Here is a 23,037-nt window from a genome sequence, read left to right on the forward strand (position 1 = left end):
TATACACACCATTTTTGATTTTACACCATGCAGGATTCTCTTGCTCTGTTCGCACAACTGCTTCTTGATCCAGGTTCAAGTTCCCGTGAGCACAGTGAAGTGTTCGGGAATTCCCATTCTTCTCAAGGGTATCTGTAGTTTGTTATGATCCACACAGCTGAATGCCGTGAAACAGCCATTAAAATACAAGTAAACATTGTCCTGGTATGCTCTGCTTTCAGCCAAATCCCACCTGATATTAGCAATGATATCCCTTCTTCTGAATATGGAGCAAACCTTTGGAAGCTCCCTGTCAATATTCTACTGCAACTGTTGTTGGATGATGTTCAGCAAAACTTTGCTTGCATGTGGTATAAACTATACAGTTCTACAATTTGAGCGTTTTGTGGATAATCTTTCTTTGGAAAGGGTAAAAATGGGGTTCTCTTTCAATCAGTTGAATAAGTAGCTGTCTTCCAAAATGCTGGCATAGACAAGTGAGGGCTTCCAGTGGGTCTTCAGCTGGTTGAAACGTCTGAACTGGTGTTCCATCAACTCCGGAATCCTTGTTTTTGGCTAATGCTTTCAATGCAGCTTGAACTTCTTCCCTCAGCTCCATTGGTTCTTGCTCATATGAAACCTCCTGATATGATGGAACGTTGACTAGTTCTTTTTGATATAATAACTGCATATTCTTCCATCTTCTTTTGATATTTCCTGCATCATTCAATATATTTCCCATATAATTTCAATACTGCAACTAGATGGTTGTATTTTTTTCTTGAGTTATTTTAGTTTAAGATATGCTGAAAGTGTTTTCTTTTGGTTTTCTATCTCTATAGTGGCATAGGTCTCATTATAATATTTGACTTTGTTTTCTTGAGCTGGCTTTTGAAATGTTTTTTTTAAACTTCATTTCTTCCATTTACCTTAGGTAATCTATGGTTTTGAGTCTCTTGTGGTACCCATTCTTATCTTTTCTTTCTTTCTTTTCTTTTAAGTGATCTTTTGCTTTCTTGATGAATGATATTCCAGATGTCTTCCCAAAGCTCATCAGGTCTTCTATCAAAAAAATCTACTTCTGAGATGTTCTGAAATTCAATTTAGATTCAGGTTGCATTTTGGTTCTCATGGGTTTGTTTTAATTTTCTTCAGCTTCAACCTGAAATTGTATATGAGCAATTGATAGTCTTTTCCATGGCTAGTTCCTAGCTAGTTTTTAGCTGCTGATAGTGAGCTTCTCCAGCGTCTCTTCCCACAGATGTAGTCAATTCAATTTATTTGTAATCCATGTGAATACTTGCTGGTTGTGTTTTTGAAAAAATGATATTTTCTATGACTAAGCTTTTATACTTGCAAAACTTCATCGTGTGACCTCCAACTTCATTTCTATCACCAAGACCAACTATCTGTTTCCAAATTTTGCATTCTAATCACCAATAATTAAAGATATATCTTGATAGCATATTTGATCAAGTTCAGACTGAAGATGTTGGCAGAATTCTTTAATTTCTTTATCACTAGCATTAGTGGCTAGAAAACAAATTAAAATTACACTTGTATTGATTGGATTTCCTTGAATGTAGAGAGATATAATATCACAGACAGCATTGTACCTCAAGATAGTCTTGAAATGCCCTTTTTAAAAAGAAATGCAATTTCCTTCACCTTCACTGCGTCATTCCTGAAGAGTAAACTACCTGGTTGTCTGATTCAAAACGGCCAATACCAGTCCATTTCAGCTCACTAATGTCTAGGACAACAATTTTCAGGCATTCTATTTCATTTTTGATGACTTCCAATTTTCCTAGATTCATATTTTTTACATTCCAAGTTCTGATTATTAGTAAACTTTTCCAGCTGTTTCTTATAGTTCTGAGTTGTGCTTCATCAGCAAATGAAGGTCCTGAGAGCTTTGTGCCCACAGGTCTTGCTCAGTTATGTCATTATAGTCAACTTTACCTTGGGAAGGCCACTTTTCCAGTCACATATTTTCAGTGGCTTCTGACCTGAGTGGTTCATCTTCTGGTATTATATCCGGGAGAGTTACGCTTTCAGTATCTGACAAGGTTTCAGTGGCTAATTCCTCTGACAAAATGACAAACAAGTAGTAGATACAAATAATAAGATGTTAAAATTTAACCTAATGGTATCTGCATTAATCTACTTTCTGATGCTGTCTGTCTCAGGCAAGGCTATTCATATTCCTGATCACTGGTCACAGGAATTCAATGGAGGTGTAATCCCCATGGGGCTCTGCAAATGGAGGTTGGCTGTAAACCAGGTATTCAAATTTTAAGTTCTAATACCATTCCTCCTCTGATCTTGGAGTTTATTATTTATAATCCTTGTATCAAGCAGGTGTGCTTCTTCCATGTGGGCTTAGCTGACATCTCACTTAGAAGGCTGCTTGCTTGAAATATGCTATTAAGAGCCCAAACACTGAAAGCTGATGGTGCCCGGCTATCAAAAGAGATAGTGACTGGGGTCTTAAAGGCTTGAAGATAAACAAGCGGCCATCTAGCTCAGAAGCAATAAAGCCCACATGGAAGAAGCACACCAGCTGGTGCGATCACAAGGTGCTAAAGGGACCAGGTATAAGGCATCATGCACACACAAAAAAAGAATATATATATACATACCACAGTGAATGAAGGGGGAAGTGCAGTGTAGAGACCTGAGGCCCAAATGTCGACCACTGGAGATCCCCTCATAGAGGGGTTTAGGAGAGGAGATGGGTCAGTCAGGGCGTGAGGTAGTACTGATGAAGAATACAACTTTCCCCCAGATCCTGGATGCTTTAACATCTACCATGATCCTACCTTGCAGGACTGGATAGGGCAAAGGCTGTACACTGGTGCATATGGGAGCTGGAGGCACAGGGAACCCAGGGTGGATGATACCTTCAGGACCAGGGGTGTGAGGGGCGATGCTGGGAGAGTGGAGGGTGAGTGGGTTGGAAAGGGGAAACTGATTACAAGGATCCACATGTGACCTCCTCCCAGGGAGATGGACTGCAGAGAAAGGGGGTTAGGGAGACTCCGGATAGGGCAAGATATGACAAAATAACAATCTGTGGATTATCAAGGGCTCATGAGGAAGGGGGGAAGCGGGGAGGGAGGGGAAAAAAAAGAGGACCTGATACGGAGGGCTTAAGTGGAGAGCAAATGCTTTGAGAGTGATTAGGGCAAAGAATGTACAGATGTGCTTCATACAATTGATGTATGTATATGTGTGGATTGTGATAAGAGTTGTATGATCCCCTAATAAAATGTTTAGAAAAAAAAAAGAGCCCAAACACTATTCTTTTTAATAGCTGGGCACAATTTACCTACTTTACCACATTTTGCTATAGGATCCATATTTTCAGTGATCCTTACATGAGGGTAAGTATTTAGGGATTATGGTTAAGTGTGAGCTCAATATCCATTATATATGTCCTTGTTCTATTTTATTGGAAGCCTTATTAGCTTTTTGAGAGAGAATGTAAATACCATCCATAGGACCTTTGGTAATTATCATAATTTTATCATTAAACTAGCCAATGGCATATGATTTAAAATAATATTAAGATAAGGGGGATATTCACATGTGGGAAAGCTTTATAGATTAAAATATATGGGATATTCTCTTATACATATTGAAAAACTGAAGTGATTGAATCCTATTTTAGAAACACTGAGGCCTAAGCACAGGATATAGAGTTTAAGAACACCATTTACTAGTGCAGAACTATGTCTCCATATTGAAATAGATCTTTTAAAACTAGAAAATATGAATGTGGTAAAAAAAAAAAAAAACGCCAAAGCTTAATTCTTAAATAAAATCTCTTCCCATATACAGATACTTTACTTGATATAAACCCTCTTATTTATCAACTTTTATTTTCTTTTGAATAGTGATCTAAGACATTTCATCTAGAATTTCTTATCTGTGGATATAATTTCCACTGAACATATGCTCGTTTTGAATGAACCCTTGTAGCCTCCTGGTGCTGAGTAAGGGGTTCAGAGCGGTTCATGATTTCCTCTCATAGTGTACCACTGCCATTTAATGCATCTGACAAACCTAGATCCTGAAGAGAAATTTCATACTGGAATAAAAAAGACTTACAAAGTCCCTAATGCTTTGCTCGATCAGTTATAATAGATGGAAGTGTTAATATTATATCAAAGTTGCTTATAAAAAGTCACAACTCTTCTGCCCCATACTTTTGAGAAAATTACATAAATGGCACAAAGTAAAGTACAAATACTTTATCTTTGTATCTAAGACCTTATGACAGAGACCATACGCACACACAAAGGCCAAGAAATGCAATTTAGGCAAGAATGAAGAGAAACGGAATGCAGAGAGAAACGCAAACAGAATAGAATAAATCATCGTTCTCAAGTTACTCTGTGTAAATAAGAGCTTTACAGCTGTTTCCTGAGCGAAAAGGAAGCGCGTTACGAAGTGCCTTGTACTGCACCTTCCTGTCAGAAGGAGGACCAGCCATCCTGGCAAATAGCGATGGAGGAAGCAGGAGGGAAAGCAGTGAACATCTCCCCAGCAGCTGTGTCTCACTGCTCCAGGAATAAACTGGAGGAGACTCAGAATTGACTTTCATTACTTTACAAGTAAGAAATCAGCTTAGCACTTTGATGCATTTAAAAACAAGAGGAAGACGGAAGTGTTTTCTACACTTTTAAAGCATACTAGGATAACTCAAAATATGTCTTTCGATTCCAGTTCCAGTTCCAACACTCAGGGGCTTAGTCGCAGCACACCGAGTTTACACAGGTCTCCGAGATCAGTAGATGGCTGCAGCATGCTCTCTCAGTAATAGACTTGTCTTCTGTACTTTCAAAGAGTGCTCTAAAAAAAAAAACAGGTCCACTGAAAACTGTGGCCACTGAGGGGATACATGGATCAGTTAAATGCAAGGCAGAGGGGTCAACTTACAGAGTTTGTTTACAGCTTCTTTTGGGGGGGAGGGGTTGGGGGTAGAAAGATCTTTATGAAGGACACCAGATGATCATGAAGCTTTAGGAAAACTGAAAATGGCCTTGAGAAGAAAAAGCCAGCTAAACGTTGCTGAAGAACTTTTTTTCCATCACAACAACACAACACACATTCATTCTTTGAGAGCAGTGAAGCTCTCCTATGAGGATTTTATTGAAAACCATTAACGCTATAGCCCTGATCCTGCCTTTCCAGTCTAATTTTTGGTTCCTCAAACTCAAAGGACAGGGAAAAGAAAAAGGATTTGTATCCCTCAAGGAGGTCAAAACTGTTGTTTGAATGTGGTGTCAACGTAAGAGCGTGAAGTTCTTTGTGGAAAGGTTAGAGAGATAAAACACTGCCTTTAGAAGCCTATAGACCGAGATGAAAGATCTGCTGAGTAACAATTGATTCTTATTTTAGCATTTTAAATAAAATGTTTCTATGCTTTTATATCAATATTTTTGACTGATCTTCCTACATATTAGACATGCATTTTATAGGTCTAGTGGAAAAAGTTCTAGGCTAGAAGTTAAGATTGCGTTATTCATTAAGGGAGTTAGGACATACTGTGGTCAACCATTTGAAGAGGCAGAATATGATCAAGAACCAATGGTGGAAGGAAGGAGTCCAAGCTTCAATGAAGTCACTGGTAAAAAACAAAATATAAATTGAAATGTTCAACAAATTGATGTATTGTTAGAAGTACTCATCTATACCAAAAAATTTAAAAGAAAGCTACCTGGTCAACCAATTGGAGGCGATCTATATCTGCGCACATTCTAAAAACAAGTACACTAACAAAACTAAAAAAAAGAACAATGTCATTGACACCATGCAGAAGTAAAATTTTGCTACAGATCATTCAAAACAATTAAAGACGTACACAGGGAAGTACTTGAAATTCAAATTGGATTCAGAAGAGGTCATGGAACGAAGGCTATCAGTTCTGGCTTCAGATGGATCTTGGCAAAAAGAGAGAAAACTAGAAAAGCTCTAAGTTGCAGAGACAATAGACTGTGTGAATCATAACAAATTACGGGTAACGTTGCCAAGAATGGGAATCCCAGAGCACTTAGCTGTACTCATATGGAAGCTATATACAGACCACAGACAGCTGTTTGAGTAGAATATAGAATACTATGTGGTTAAAAATCAGGAAGAATGTAACCCAGGGCTGAATTCACATGCTTAGTTCATTGGTGTGCTGAGGAAATAATCTAGGGAAATAGATCACATGAAGTAGAAGGTGGCATCATGATTATAAGACTCAATAACTGATGACACAACACTGCTCGCTGAAAGCAAAGGGGTCTTGAAACATGTACTGATGAAGCACAAAGATTACACCGTTTAGTATGGGTTATACTTTAGTATAAAGTAAGAAAAACCCCTCACAAATGGACCAATAAGCAACATCATGATAAACAAAAGCCAGAAGCTGTCAAGGATTTCATGTTACTTGAATCCCTAATCAAGAAAATGGTGGTCAAGAAATCAAAGGATGTATCACATTGGACAACCTTGCTAGAAAACACCTGTTGAAGAGCAAGCATGTTCCTTTGAGGTTTAAGGTGCACTTGACCCAACCCATGGTATTCTCAATTGGCTCAAATGTTTGTAAATGCTCACCATGAGTAAAGAAGACCAAAAAAGAATCAATGAATTTGAATTATGGTGCCGGTGAAGAATATTAAATATATCACCGATTGGCAGAAGAACGAGTAAATCTGTCTTGGAAGGAGTTCAGCCAGAATGCTTCCTGCATACAAGGATGGCAAGGATTTCTCTCACCTAGTTTCTTCAGCTTATGAGGAGGGACCAGACCTTCGACTACATACATTTAGTAAAGTGGACGGTCAGTGAGATGGATTAGTCTAGTCCCTATAACAATAAGCTCATACAGGAAGGGCCATGTGGATGGTGCAGGACCAGGCGGTCTTTGTTTTGCTGTACATCGGGCCACTATGAGTCATAACCAATTTGAGGGCAACTAACTACAGCAGCAGCCGAGCATATTAAATTTCTGTGTGTTCTCATGATTATAAGCATACCCAAATACTTGGGATACTGAAAAATGCTACAGAGATGCATTGGGGAAGTACTGCGATAAAGCTGCATTTTTGCCTCACTTTCCTCAACCAACCAAACCCACTGGTAAGTTACTTCCCCTCTCACGGAGACAGGACAGAGTGGAGCTGCCTGGTCGGGTTCCAAGGCTCGCTTTATCGACGCACTCTCCTCCATTTGAAGCAGCTGGCAAGTCTGACTCGCTGACCTTCTAGTTAGCAACCACATACATGTCCCAGTGCGGCACCATAGAGTCTCTTCAGTTTCAAAGGTAAACACGAAGTTGATATGTAGAGAGCTTCAAAAGTTCATGGAAAAATAGATTTAAAAGAAAGAATTCTTCCACAAACTTATTTGATGCCCTTTCATATAGTAAATAGCTTGGGATCCAGTCATAGATAGATGGAAATCCTAGCACTGGCTACCTTTGGTTGCACCAGGTGGCTGACAGGATAACAACAGCCCTATTCCACAGTAGTATGCATGTCAGTACCTTAATAACTGACACAACCTTTGCATTGTACTTTACATCGCATGAGGTTTTCACTATTATTTTCATTACCAAAATTATTAATATTAATATTAAAAGCAACAGTTGATGCTAGTGACCATTTACTATGTGCTAGACATTAAGCACATGACATGCATTCCTACACTTAATCCCCACAATCCAATTCAGAAGTATTATTATTATTATTTCTTTTCCTATTTCATAGAATAAAAAATATTGAGCTGCTATGAAATTATGGCATGTGTTTAAGCTAATTTAACTGGTAAGTAGTAAAAACAAGATGCAAACCAGTATAACTTAAAAGCACACACTTAAACAATAAGTTTATTGTTTAAACTATTCCTCAAATAAATTAGATTTTTAAATCTCTTTTTAGATAGATACACTGAATGCATAAGAAAAGAAAACATGCAAACTATTTAGCATAGCACCTAGTCCAGAGTAAATTTGCTTGCTGTTAATACTATTATTGCTACAACAAAATCATCTATCTATTAATGTTCCTTGAAAAGAAACAAAAGTGGGCTTTCTAGAATATAAGTCCAGGAAGAAATGCCTGATGAAAGTTTTAGAGAAAACAAACTTTAAAGAAATCATAATATGTATCATGAAATCATAAGGCACAGAATAAGGAAATTACATGAATATTTGGGGGACACATTTTATTTCTGCTTGTGTTTGCAAACCCATTTGGTGATTACCATTAATGACTAATCAGGCCAGTAAAGGAAAAAGAGTTATCAAATGACCAAATTGAATGTTTGTCCTGGACTCCAGCTAAAGAACTACGCTTACAGGACCTTTATGTCCAGCAGCAGCGTTCTTTAGGAATATGTACAGATGTGGTTTTTAGTATAATATGCAGGATTGAAAGGTTAGTTTAAGAGTATAATGTGTACAATGTGGACGTTTGCCTAGATTTCAATTTACTTTCTCTGCCAAGTCACTTCTCTTTTAAAGTAAACTTACAGAAAATGTGTAAATTTGAATATGCAGAGGTGACAGGAAAAGGTGATATTTGTTAATGTCTATCAAGATTTAAGTTCATCATCGGGTTAAGTATGAAGGATGTTTAAAATAAAAACTACCGAGTTCATCAGTTGTGTTATAGTAAACACTCTTACTTACCCCGTGGCCAACTGCGACTCGCTCCAAAGCCTTTAAAAAGAAGAATCGAGACAAAAATGCTGATATATTTCGTCTTATCTTTGAAGACTTATAAACACATTATATAAGGCCTTGTGAAAGTGACATTTAAAAAGATTAATCAGGTGATAACATGTTAGTTTATAAACTTAAAAGTGCTAATATCATTAAAGAATGTTAACCATTATGCCTATGAAATCTGGGGCAGATTTATAATAGATGACTGTCATATACACAAACATGCACAGCACAATGATATATGCTCCCTTAATTTCAGAAGGAATTTGAAAAGAAGAAAGAAAATGAGATATTCTTGACTTTGTTTTAATGTAGCTAAAACAACTGAATGAATCCAGAGCTATTATTGTATATGTAGACATACTTATATACAATTTTTACCATATTTTCTTCTAGTTTTTATGAACAAAATTTCTACTATACTAAACAAATGAACACATTAATTAAGAGCTTAGCTTAGAAAAGTACATTTTAAACTGTATAAGCAAATGCCAGACAAAAAAATGTAACAAATATTTAATAATTTCATATGTAGCTGGCTTTTAGCTGAATCTTTATTCAGATGTAAAACATTTAAAAATTGCCAGTAAATACTCACAATTTAACATATGAAATACTTTCATCATTTTATCAGAACTTTTTAAAATAAATTATTTTATTGTGGGTTCTCATAGTTCATAACAACCCATACATCAACTGTATCAACACATTTTTACATGTTGCCATCATCATTTTCAAAACATTTTCTTTCTACTTGAGCCCTTGACATCAGCTCCTTTTTCCCTCCCTCCCCTACCCCATACCCTCTTGACCCCTTGATAAATTATAAAATATTATCATTTTTATATCTTACACCATCCACTGTCTTTCCCTTCACCCACATTTCTGTTGTTCACCTCCCGGGTGGGGGGCAGGAGTTATACAATGATCATATCAATCTGTTTCCCCTTTCTTTCCCCACCTTCCCTCTACCCTCATATTATCTCTACTCCCATGATTGTTCCTGAGGAATGTATCTGTCCTCGTGTGTTGAGAGCCCTTTTCTGTACCAATGTACATGCTCCCGTCTAGCTGGGTTTGGAAGATAGAACTGGGGTCATTATAATGGAGGGAAGGAAGCAACAGAGAACTAGAGTAATGCTGTGTGTTTTATTGGTGCTATACTGCACCCTGGCTGGCTTGTCACTTCTTTGTGACCCTTCTGTGAGAGGATGTTCAATTGTCTACAGATGGGCTTCGCATCTCCACTCTGAACCCCCTCATTTGCATCAATATGATTGTTTGTTTTGGGTCTTCTGATGCCTGGTGATACCTGATCTAGTTGACATCTCCTTATCACACAGGCTGGTGTGCTTCTCCCATGTGTCTGGACTTGTTTTTTTAACAGACTTATTTTCTATGGATTTATAGGAAGCCCTGGGGGCGCCAGGCTACTACCAAAAGGTTGGTAGTTAAAACCCAGCAGTTGCTCTGCTGAAAAAGATGTAGCAGTCTGCTTCCACAAAGATTTCACAAACAAACCAACCAACAATGACCCGGTGTCCTCAAGTAGATTTTGACACTCAGTGACCCTCCAAGTGAGAATGGAACTGTCTCCAAGGCTGTAAATCATTACAGAAGCACACATCTTTCTCCTCAGAGGCTCCTACTGGGCGCCAACCAGTACTTTAACCACTGCACTACCATAGCGTCTCTCTGTAAAGGCTAGAGCCCTGGGAGCCCTATGGGGCAGTTTTACTCACAGGGGTCCTCAAACTATGGCCCGCGGGCCACATGCGGCCCCCCGAGGACATTTATCCAGCCTGCCAGGTGTTTTAGCCCCGATTTGTTTTTTACTTCTAAATAAGATATGTGCAGTATGCATAGGAATTTGTTCATAGCTTTTTAAAAAAACTAATAGTCCAGCCCTCCAACGTGTCTGAGGAATAGTAAACTGACCCCCTGTTTAAAAAGTCTGAGGACCACTGCTAGGGTCACTATGAGTCAGAATAGAATGGGTAGCAATGAGTTTTTTGTCTTTTCATTTTTTTTATTGTGCTTTACATAGCTTAATAATTTAATCATTTAAAATTTAAAAAATAAATTTTATTTTTTAAATTTTAATTAAGAAATATTTCAAACAAATGTTACCGATCTTTTAGAATTTTCCAGTTTTCTCTGGAACCCACCTGCCCCCATCCTCATCCCCTCAAAAGAAATATTTCAAACATAGAAGAGTAGCAAAAATAGACTTGATCTAAATGCACATGCTAATCAAATTGAAAATAACCACATTTGCTTAAGTATTATTCTTCATTTCCATAAACAAAACTTTCTAGATACAGGTGAATCACAGACATTAAAAACAGGAAGATAATGTACAGGTTATACTGGTTAAGTGCAATTTTGTTGATGCAAAAATTCAATTGCAAGGTAAACTGTAGCGTGATTCAAGCCATAAACCTAGTTGGTGGGTAACTTATTCTTTGAATCTTGGTTTATTTCTCGTGCCTCATAAGAAAAAAATCACCTTACAAAAATGTGTTCCACAGAATTTTTTTGAAAAACAATTAATTTTTTTATTCACACGAATGAGAGCCAATTCTTATTGGTGGTGGTCCCACCAAGTTGGCTGCGATCCACAGTGACCCTCCGTATGACAGAATACTGGCAATACTTCCCGGTCCTGCATCTTCCTCACAATTCTCCTCGGGGTTGAGTCCATTGTTGCAGCCACAGCATCAAGCCATATAGTCCAGGGTCTTCCTCTTTGTCACTGCCCCTTCACCTTACCAAGGGCCATGTCCCTTTGCAGGGACTAGTCTCTCCTGAGATGATGTCCAAAGTTGTGATATAACATCTTGACATCCTCGCTTATTTTTAAGGAGTATTATTCCTGTACTTCTTCTAAGAACAAATAGTTTGCTTCCTACTTAATTTGTTCATGGTACTTTCAATATTCTTCACCAGCATCATAATTCAAATGCTCTGATTCTTCTTCAGTCTTGCTTTTCAACACTTTGAAGAGGTCTGATGTGATAGATTTGTCCAATGCAATGTATCCTTTCATCTCTGCTGTTTCAATGATTCTTGATCCCAAGCAAGATGAAATCCTTGACAACCTCAATTTTTTTATTCATTTATCATGATGTTAACTATTGGTCTAGTTGTGAGGATACTGGTTTTCTTTACCGAAGGCTAAATCCTTGATCTTCATCATCAAGAGCTTCAAGTCCTCCTCACATTCAGCCAGCAAGGTTATATTAAGTGAATATTGAAGTTTGTAAATAAACTTTCCACCCATCTTGATACTGCATTCTTCTTCATAAACTTGAGTGACTATAATTTTCTCAGCATCGACTAAATAAATACAGTGAGAGGATGCAACTTTGACACATACCTTTCTCAATATCAAACCATGCAACATTCTTTTGTTCTGTTCACACAACTATCTCATGATCCACTTGTAGATTCTATATGATCACAATTAAGTGTTCTGGAATTCCCATTCTTCTCAAGGCAATCCATAGTTTGTTATAGTTCACCCAGTCAAATGCCTTGGTGTAGTCAAAAAGATACACGTAAACATTGTTCTCATAGTCTCTTAGATTTATCTGACATCAGTAATGATGTCCCTTGTTGCATATCCTCTTCTGAATCCAACGAGAACGTCTGACAGCTCCTGGTCAATGTACTACTGCAAGTATTGTTGGATGATCTTCAGGAAAATTTTACTTGCAATGACATTAATATTATCCTATAATTTGAGCATTCTGCGGAGTCATCTTTTTTTTTTGGAAGGAGTATATATATGGATCTCTTCCAGTCAGTTGGCCAGGTAACTGTATTTCATATTTCCTGGAATAGATGAGTAAGTGCTTCCAGTTCTTCATAAACTTGTTGAAACATTTCAACTGGTATTCCAACAATTCATGGTGCCTTGTGTTTGGCTAGTGACTTAGAAGCAGCATGGATGTCTTCCTTCAGTATCACTGATTCTTATTCACATGGGAGGGAGGGGAGAAAAAAAGAGAGGACCTGATGCAAAGGGCTTAAGTGGAGAGCAAATGCTTTGAGAATGATTGGGGCAGGGAATGTGTGGATGTGCTTTATACAACTGATGTATGTATATGTATGGATTGTGACAAGAGTTGTATGAGCCCCTAATAAAATGTTTTTAAAAATGGTTGACTTTTGTCTAGCTCCTTTGGTACAGTGAGTCTTTATTCGTTCCATCTTCTTTTGATCCTACCTGCACATTTCGATATTTTACCCACAGAATCTTGCAATTCAGGGCTTTAATGAAAAAAAAAAATTAAACTTTCTAGGTAAACAAGCGGCCATCTAGCTCAGAAGCAACAAAGCCCACATGGGAGAAGCACACCAGTCTGTGAGATCACGAGGTGTCGAAGAGATCAGGTATCAGGCATCATCAGAACAAAAAATCCTATCATTGTGAATGAGGGGGATTGTGGAGTGGAAACCCAAAGCCCATCTGTAGACAATCAGACATCCACTTATGGAAGGGTTGCAGGGAGGAGACGAGCCAGTCAGGGTGCAGTGTAGCAACGATGAAACACACAACTTTCCTCTAGTCCTAAATGCTCACCCCGCACCCCCTATCATTATCCTAATTCTACCTTACAAATCTGGCTAGACAAGAGGAAGTACACTGGTACAGATAGGAACTAGAAACGCAGGGAATTCAGGTTGGATGATCTTTCAGGACCAGTGGTGAGAGTGGTGATATTGGGAGGGTAGAGGAAGGGTGGGTTGGAGAGGGGGAGCCAATTACAAGGATCTACATATAACCTCCTCCCTGGGGGACGGACAAACATAAAAGTGGGTGAAGGTAGATGTCGGACAGTGTAAGATATGACAAAATAACAATAATTTATAAATTATCAAGGGTTTATGAGGGAGTGGGGAGCGGGGAAGCAGGGGGAGCATGAGGAGCTGCTGCCAGGAGCTTAAGTGGAGAGCAAATGGTTTTAGAATGATGAGGGCAAATAATGTACAAATGTGCTTTACAATGATTGATGTATGTATGGATTGTGGTAAGAGTTGTATGAGCTCCTAATAAAATGATTTTTAAAAAAGTGAATTTTCTTGAATTCTCAAAATTTTCTTGAATTCTTTCAGTTTAAGATATGTTCAGAGTATTCTTCATTTTGGTTTTCTAACTCTAGGGTTTTGTCCTAGAGCCAGAGTGCTACGAATATAGATAATTATTACATGCTTTTACATTCACAAAACATCAAAAGGTATTCATTTATTTTTTTACACTTTCAGTATTTGTGGAAAAGGTCAGTTGTGCAGAGTATAACAAAATACACCAAATGTTCCTTAGATTTTCCAAGATCATCAGTATAAACAACAACAACAAAAACATATTCCTGCTGTCATGTTGAATTGACTCATAGCAACCCTATGAGACAGTGGACTACCTGTTAGGCTTTTGAAAGCTGTAAATCATCACAGAAGCTGACAGCCACCTGCTTCTCTCACGGAACAGCTGGTGTTTTCAAACCGCCACCATTTCTGTTAGCAGTTGACACCCTTTGATCTCCGTACACCAGAGTTCTTGAAGATCACTATCCAGTGCCAATCAGTTCCAAAACCAAAATTTCACTGCCAACAAGTCAATTGTGAGTCAGAGTGACCACGTAGAACAGGGTGGAACTGCCCCTTTGGGTTTAACAGTGTAACACTTTTTAGGATTAGAAAGTCTTGTCTTCATCTCAGGAAATGGTTGATGGCTTCAAACTGCTGATCTTGTGCCTAGCAGTCTAAGGAGTAAGTCCTATGCCATTGCTCCTGTCATCCAGTGAGCATCTCCAAAGAGAGTAGTCAAGTTGGGCAGCGTTTAGGATAGAACTAATGAAAGGGGCATTTTATGGAAAGCTAACAGTGGCCAGATAAATCTCTTAAGTACACTATATTCTGCAAATTCTCTATTTGTGAATTTATTTATCAAAACAGCTTCTTTTTTATTCTTTAAGTAATAATTTTTATAGCAAATATCCCTGTTTTGTGGATATAATATGTTCTTTTATTTAAGGGGTACCAATGTTTCCTTTATATTATTTTGAGTATCCTACACTTTCCTCAATCCTTTTTTCTTGCCTATCCACGTCATTTCTATCTTTCATGTTATACTCTCCTCAGATATGAAATAAACCTAATTGGAAGCAATGCACTTATGAGTAAGGACTATTAATCAATGGCATCATTCAAAAGAGATAGGTTTGTTCTGTCTAATTTAGAATCCCTGTTTCCTATATCTTTGTCTTTTAAGTTAGTCAGATTCTACAAAACAGTAATCAATCTCTACTTGAAAACCATGTCACTCCAATAATGATTTGTCTGACATTCAATAAAACAACTAACAGGTATAATTTATAGATAAATGAAAGAATAATAAAATTTCCCAGAAAAGTATTTTAAGTGGGCCTGGCATAAAACAATGGCCCTAGAATAATTAATTTACCTGGTAGTTGAACAGTAAACAGAATTCAATCAAGTACATTTTATGCTTCCAATGTCAAAAGTCATTTACACTATTTAACTTATCCCTGTCCCTTTTTAAACCAACAAAACATTATGAACAGAATATGTAACAGGCTATGACCAAGGTCTAAAGTTGCTAAAGCAAAATCATATATAACAGAAGTTTTATTAACTGCATATAATTTCATATCTCCTCGGCAGTTAAACAATATTGTTCCCATTCCAGAAAAAAAAATAGGGGCCCAAAGGATCAGTTAAAAACATAAAACACATAATGTGGGTAAAGTATTGAAATATTTCTGTATTTAAAACCCAGCTGTTCATTCATTTTACAAAATGATCATGGAAATGTTTATTGTACCTATACATTGTTACTGCACTGCATGTAAAAGAGGCAAGTTATTTTAAAACATTGCAATGCACAAAAGTATTACTAATTCTGTGCAAACATTGACATTTTATGCATGAAATTAGTCAAAAATAATAGATGACCCAGCATCTGCATAAAGTTGCTGGTCCGGGAAAAGCATACGCGTACCAAACATGCTGACATTCTGGCATTGCGCCCACAGCACCAGCGCTCCTCCCTCAGGTACCGGCACATCGGAAACCCCCACTTCTCTGGGGTACACTCTGCAGAGAGGGGAAAATTGATGATTTATATATACTTTTTTTCCTTTCAATTAAAAGTAAATAATCTATTGAGCAAGGACCTTAGTCATTGAGAGAGTGGTGGTGTCCAGTCTGTTAACTAAAAACATTTTAAGATTATGAAATGGTAATTTGTCCAACAACAGCTGTTTTGTATTTCAACTCCAGGTCTGATACCAGCCAATTTGCCACACATTTTCTGTAAGATTTATAAAAACAACTTAAAATGAAAATATTCTTTATATTAAGTACAACTATGGGAGATAAGAATAATATGCTTGAAATTTATTGCTGACCTAATTGTAAAAAATTTTTTAATTGACATTTTGAAATTTATTATAGAATGACACTACCTTATTCCTAACAATGTTGAAGGACAAAATTTATTTTTAGACAATATGTTTGCTTTGCAGAAATAGAAAAGCGGCCTGGGCACTTATTTTTCTCATGATATTAAGAGACTAATGATTTAAACTGTGATTAAATTTGGCTCAACTGAATTTGTGATTCAAGTAACCACAAAAAAAGCAGCATTCATTACTTAAGAACATATCTGCCATATAACTTATCTACGGAATTGCATGTACAAGGTGCTGATGCTCAAACCACTGATGTAAAACTAATTACACAGCATGATCAAAAAGGACAACAAACTGAATTTTTTATTTTAATTGAAGCCTGGAAACTAAGAGCTTAAATTTTAATAAAGTTATAATTAAAACAAAGTTGGATTAGATTTTTCACAGGATCACGAAGAACAATAGAGTTAACATTCTGAAATGGAAACACTCATTAAAAGAAAGCTGTTGAAGTAGATGCTACTAAAAATATTTCACTGTGATGAAGGATCAGGTGGCTTTTGATAACAACAAAGTTTATATTTCACTAAAATAAAGTCTATGGAAGAGGCTTCCTTCAGGTATTAAGTTAATCTTTACAAAAGACAATTGAACTATTTGGCGGAAGATTAATAAGTCCACAATAATCAGAAGGAAGATATGTACTCTCCCCTAGGAATATTAAAATTAATAGCATTTGTATTTATCTAGTATTTACTATGTGCAAGGTACAAGTGCTATTTTTTAGCTTTAGTCCCTATAGAAAGACTATGAAATTGATGTACTATTATTATAAAGTACCAATGACTGCTAAAAGGACAAACAAGTCTGTCTTGGAAGAAGTAAGGCCCCAGTGCTCTGTAGCAGCAAAGATGGGGAGACTTTGTCTCACGTACTTTGGACATGTTCTCAGGAGAGACTGATCTCTGGAGCAGGACTTGTGAAAAAGAGAAAGGACCACAGATGGGCTGACACAGTGGCTGCAGCAACGTGATCAAGCACAGCAACGGTCGTCAGGATGATGCAGGACGGGACATCTACAGCGCACAGGGGCCACTACAGTCGCAACCAAACCGATGGCAGCCACGCCAACCACGTCATACTCATGCTTCAGCCAGAGAAACTGCAGGAGTCTATTATTATTGTGTGCTATTGAGTCATCCCAACTCAGTGACCCTACACAACTGAACGAAACTGCCCCTGGTGGTTTCCTTAGCTGTAATCTTTACAGTGGTTGCGAGAGGGCGGGTGCTAACTGCAATGTCATCAGTTCAACACTAACAGCCGCTCCGCAGGAGAAAGATGTAGCTTTATCCTCCTGTAAATATTCACAGTTCGGAAACCCGCAGGGCAGTTCTACTCTGTGACTCAGTGGCAGCGAGTCTGTCTCTTGGGTCTGTTTGACAGGGGCAGATCTGCAGGTCTTTCCTCCTATCGAGTCTCAGGTAGACTTGAACTGCCAACCGTCTGGTTAGCAGGCAGGTGCTTCATCGCCAGAGCTCCTTACTTGATACAGCTGGATTAAGTAAATTGTGTAAGGTTGAAAAGCCAACACATCACAGAGCTAGAATTTAAGTCCAGGTTGCTTAAGTTCAGATTTCTGGCTCTTTACCCTCAGCCACATAAATGCACATAAACCATTTCACTTATCATCTCACAGGACTCATGCAGTTTTACAGTCTATGCAGGTTTCTGGATATACTAATTCTCCCTTTTTCAACATGACTTGAAACAGATGGAGCTTGAGCAGTGCATTGAGGCCTTTACATGATTATTACTAAATTAAAGGATTACTATACATATTTTCTTCTTAAAAATATTTTTTCTTTTAAGTAAAAAGAAAAATATTGATGCTTTAGAACTATAGTTGCAAAGTACACAGGTGCTGTTGTGTAACGGCATTAGGTGCCTACAGTTATTCTGAGATTCCTTAAAGTTCTGAGATGCCTCACTCTGCGAATAACTGGTTTACTTTTAGTTATGCCGTGGGGTTTACCAGTAGCTGAAAAAAGCTGACCGTGAGGTGAAGTACCTATGAATCTGGTTGCCATTCCTATCATCACTGCAGTGTGGACATTATTTGGCTTGAAGATGAGACCACATGCCTGCCTTTGAACTCTACCAACAGCCTGCCGTGGGGCCAGCGGGGCTCCGTGCTTGATACTATACTTGTCATTACCAACTCCCGGTATTTCATCTTAGAGCAAGATATCCAAGAACTACAAAGCTGCTTGGTTGGGAAACTGAAGGTTCAGCATGTTCTTACACTCCAATAAATGACTTCGATGCGAGAGACAAACATAACAGGTAATAGGGACCGAGTGGCAAGCTGGTAAAGGGGTTTGAAGTCACGGGCAAGACACAGACCACACTGGGATCATTGTTAGCGAGCCTGCACCAAGATGACGGTCTGCACAATTTCTGTGTAGTGCTTCAGCATGAATTCATAATTATCAATAGATATATCCCTGTAGTTTATAACAACAAAACAGTTTTGTAAGCCCAGTTTACATCTATCAATAAACCTGTACGACTGAGACCCAATGATAATTTATTTTTTGAACCCTCTGATGCTCTTGCATTAGAATTTTCCTTATTATGCAATTAAAATATGCAGGTTCGTGGTTTTGTCTGTATGCATTGCAAGCAGGGCTATAGTTTTTCCTGGAACTGGTGTTATATAGTCAATGATTTTGTCAAATGTTCCGGTGCTTGTGCTACAATAGTGTAATTGTGAATCTATATCAGTAACTTTTTAAAGAATGAAATAGTAATTAAAGATAAAAGTAAAAAAGGTTCCCCTGCAGTTATAGATATTATACCTAGTGTAATTCAGTGTGGAAAGATTTTATAAAACTAGTGTGTTATAATCTAAGAAATATTTAAGTGATTTGTAACTATACTGACCCTTGTTTACAATGTTCACATTTCAATTACCAGCAGAAATCACTGCTCCTGACTGCACAATGACAGACTAGAGGAGTTTGTAAAAATCTTCAGCTTCTCCATTTTTGGCACTTATGTTTGGTGTGTAAATTCAAACAACAGTCATGTATCAGCTGGCCTTCCTTGTAGGTCTATGGATACGACCTGGTCATTGATAGTGCTTGCAAATAATATTCCAGGATTATAATTTAAATACAGATAGTCCCTAATTTGTGATGCATTCAAATCACAATAAACTACAGTTGAAACTATAATAAAAAATCTTATAGCTAATACTATGTATTTGTTGGTGGACATAATTTGTCTATGTCATCATTTTCAGATGATACTAATGTATCAGATAATAATGTATAATTGTTCTAGTCCCCAAATAAAAGTATATTGGAGTTATAAAGATACTGATAAAAAACAATACAGAAAACATCAAAAATAAAATAAAATTGACATATTCAGTTAACATCAGAATTGACTTTTGACAGACATAGGAAGGGCACCCTGTCATAAGAGGGGCACCTCCACCCACTGTTTATTTCTATCTTTAACTCAGGTTTCTCTGTGGAAATCTATACTCATATATCCAACTTCTGTACCTGAGTTTCAAAAAGCATCTCAGACAACTTTAGGGTTAGACATTCACATATTCTTTTTAATAATAAATGCATGATTTCTCTTCAATTTACCACTTTCAATGCAGTATGATATTGCTCATGTGATTGTTAGATCCAAAAGAACTGTTTACCAGTTTATTTCAGCTCACTAGCATCTAATATTATCAGTATTTAAGAGTTATATTTTATTTCTGATAATTCTCAACTTCCGTTGATTCATATATTGAGCATTCATATTGTGATTTTTACTGGATCTTTGCAGTGTTACTGCTCAAAGTGAGTAATGTCGCATCAGCAACTGAATCTATCGAAGGTTTTACTCTAACTGTATCATTAAGACTAAATTCTACTTTGAGAAGGTAGCCCTCCCTGATAATATACTTAGTACTTTCCACCCGGAGAGGTTCCTCATCGAGGGTTATATAGAACATTACTCTTTTGTTATATATAGGGGTTTCATTTGCTAATTTTCAGAAGTAGATTGCCAGGCCTGCCTTCCTTGTCTAGAAACTCAACTGAAACCTGTTCACCATAGCTGAGCAAATGGTATGGAGGCTACATCTGACCTCCTTTGGCTAGACATGGGAGGAGTGTCCATTTCCACACCAGTCTGAAGTTACTGCTACAGGCAGAGGTCAGACACGCCTCCATTTCCCACCTTTCTTTTCCCTTCTCTGACACCAACTGTCCCTCCCAAGCAGCTCTACTTTTCTGGTGGGTTCAGTACCTTGTTGCAGTAGCCACACAAGACTCACAGATATGTTACTGTTTTTGTTTTGTTTTTGAAAGTGTTTTCCTACACATGATATCCTGGATAGGTAAAGCTATAGTGGCAGTAACTGAATTAATGGTTTCTTGGGGGGATTGCAAGGGAAATTAAGGGGAAATGAGGTGGCAATAATGAATGAGAATAAGAAAAAAGAACGTTTTAAAATTGATTGTGTTGATGAATGTACAAGTGTTCATGATGTGATTCAGTTATTGAATTGTTTGATATGCAAATTATATTCCAATAAAACTGCTAAAATAATTTTACCTTATAACAATATTATATATTACTTATATTAGAAGGTAAATATCTACATAAAATAATAATAATTAGTATTTTGGGCTCACTTACAGCTTAAAGTACTTTGTTAAAGATTCTACCATTAATATTTTATCATTAATGAAAAAGTGAGATGCAAATCTGCCATCATTTTTATAATGACCTGTAACAATAAATAAACCATTTAAGTTGATATGCATCATATAGTATTCTACAATTTTTAAACTAAATTTCATATACATATTTACTGGCCCCTTTGTTTGTAAAGTTCAACCTTTTCTACTTTTCTCTTCAAAGGTTGGCTAATATTTCAAAGGCCTCCTTCTAAATATCCTTAGAGGGTATGTGAGGACTTGCCATGTAGACACGGACGCTCAGTAAAGAAGGCATGCAGGTTCTATTTATGATGGTTTAGAAATCTTTACAATGAATCAAAGAACACATGGTTCCCCAAAATTACCGAACAACAAAAACCACAACAAAGGTATATGAAGAATTTTTGAGGAGCGCTGGTGGTATAGTTGGTTATGTCTGCTAGCCTGACAGGCCAGCGGTCAGAAAGGAGCAGTGCTTTGCAGGAGAAAGATGAGGCTCTCTACCACCTATATTTAGTCACAGGAACTCAAATGGGCAGTTCTATTCTGTTCTACAAGGGCCACTGTGAGTCGGAAGCAACTCAATGGCAGTGAGTATGGTTTTTTTAGAAGCGTTTATTCAACTGTCCAGATATCTAAAGCGCACTTGTGTTTTCTTGGTTTCTCAAATAGTTTAAATATGAAACGATATGTCTAATTACCGTAAATAATTATACAAACTAGATTCACCCTCTGTAACATAATAATTAATAAACTAAGAATAAATTCAAAACAAAACTATAAACAGAGAAATAACTGTTGTTGTCGGTAGGTGCCATCAAGCTGGCCCTGTGTCATCCTCGCAATTGGTCCTCTGCCTGAGCCCTTGGTTGCAGCCACTCTGTCAATGCAGCTCCTTGAAGGCCTTGCTCTTTTGTGCTGCCCTTCCACTTTACCAAGCACGATGTCTCCAGTGACTGGTCTCTCCTGACATATGTTCAAAGTTTGCAAGACGATGTCTTGCCATTCTTGCCTCTAAGGAGCACTCTGGGCTTACTTCTTCCAAGACAGATCAGGTTGTCTTTTGGCAGCCCGGGATGCTTTCAATATGCTTCCCCAGCTCCCCACTTCAAGTGCGTCCATTCCTCTTCAGCTGTCCTTATTCAATGTCCAACTTTCACATGCACATGAGGCCACTGAAAACACCATGGCTGGGTTCATGTAGACCTTAGTCCTCAAAGTAGCAGCCTTGTTACCTCAATACTCCAAAGAGGTCTTGTGCAGCAGATTTAACTAATGCAATGCATTGTTTGATCTCTTGACTGCTGCTTCCTGGAGGATTGATTGTGGATTCAAGCAAGACAAAATCCTTGAAGTTCTTAAGAGAAAGAACTAGATCATTTTAAAAAGTGGTTCATTTCTAAAAACTGCTCTAACTCAGAATGATTAGAATAATTGGGGGTAAAATTTTGGCAACTTAAAAAGATTCAATTTATGTCTGTCAATATTGATTCTGGTTATAAAGAAAGATTCCAAAATTCTTTACATTTAAAGAAAATCACAGCGAAATGATCATATATTCATACTAATTATTACTTATCCATAAGTATCAACTATACTACTGGGCCCACTTCTGATCTCACCCAAAAGGGGCTCCCGTTAGCCACATGTGTACTTTTAAAGGACCCAAGGTGGTGTGGCAGGTCAGTGTTGGCCTACTAAGCACAAAATTGGTGGTTCAAACCCACCGGTCATGTCACAGGACAGAGATAATAAGGCTGCCTGTTCCCAAGAAGCCTAAGGCAGAGTTCTGCTCTGTCCTGTAGGCTGGCTCCATGTCAGCATCAACTTGATGGCCGTGGGCTTAGTTTTGGATGATGTGCTTTTGACTCACAGAAGACTCTAAAGAAGCAAAGCTAATCATTGGTAAAAGAATACTTCACTGTATCTCGTGTGTTTCCTTCTGGGTCATGCGAGGTACAGCCGTAACTACCATGTCCTTTTTTCCCTGCTTCTCATCTGCACTTCTATTTCCATTATATAATTAATGTACTAGTATTTCACATATTGTCTATTTAAAAGTATGGCCAAGTTATAGAATCTCAGGGAAAATGCAGGAACATTCACCCCCCTCTCTGTATATAGATATATAAATATCCAGTAAAGCAGTATACAT

General features: G+C 37.6%; 1 protein-coding gene across 5 annotated transcripts in view; it reads right to left on the minus strand.

Moving 5' to 3' along the window:
• METTL25 (methyltransferase like 25) overlaps nt 1-23,037 on the minus strand; it is a 123,330-nt gene that overhangs the window by 31,754 nt on the left and 68,539 nt on the right. For all 5 annotated transcript variants that reach the window (XM_075551219.1, XM_075551216.1, XM_075551221.1 and 2 more), the window contains exons 6-7: nt 15,735-15,829; nt 8,672-8,701 (exon numbers count right to left, since the gene is read on the minus strand). In XM_075551219.1, coding sequence (XP_075407334.1) covers nt 8,672-8,701; nt 15,735-15,829 — 125 coding nt within the window. The remainder of the gene's footprint in view (nt 1-8,671; nt 8,702-15,734; nt 15,830-23,037) is intronic.

This window comes from Tenrec ecaudatus, chromosome 6, assembly GCF_050624435.1.
Source record: "Tenrec ecaudatus isolate mTenEca1 chromosome 6, mTenEca1.hap1, whole genome shotgun sequence".
Taxonomy (NCBI): Eukaryota; Metazoa; Chordata; class Mammalia; order Afrosoricida; family Tenrecidae; genus Tenrec; species Tenrec ecaudatus.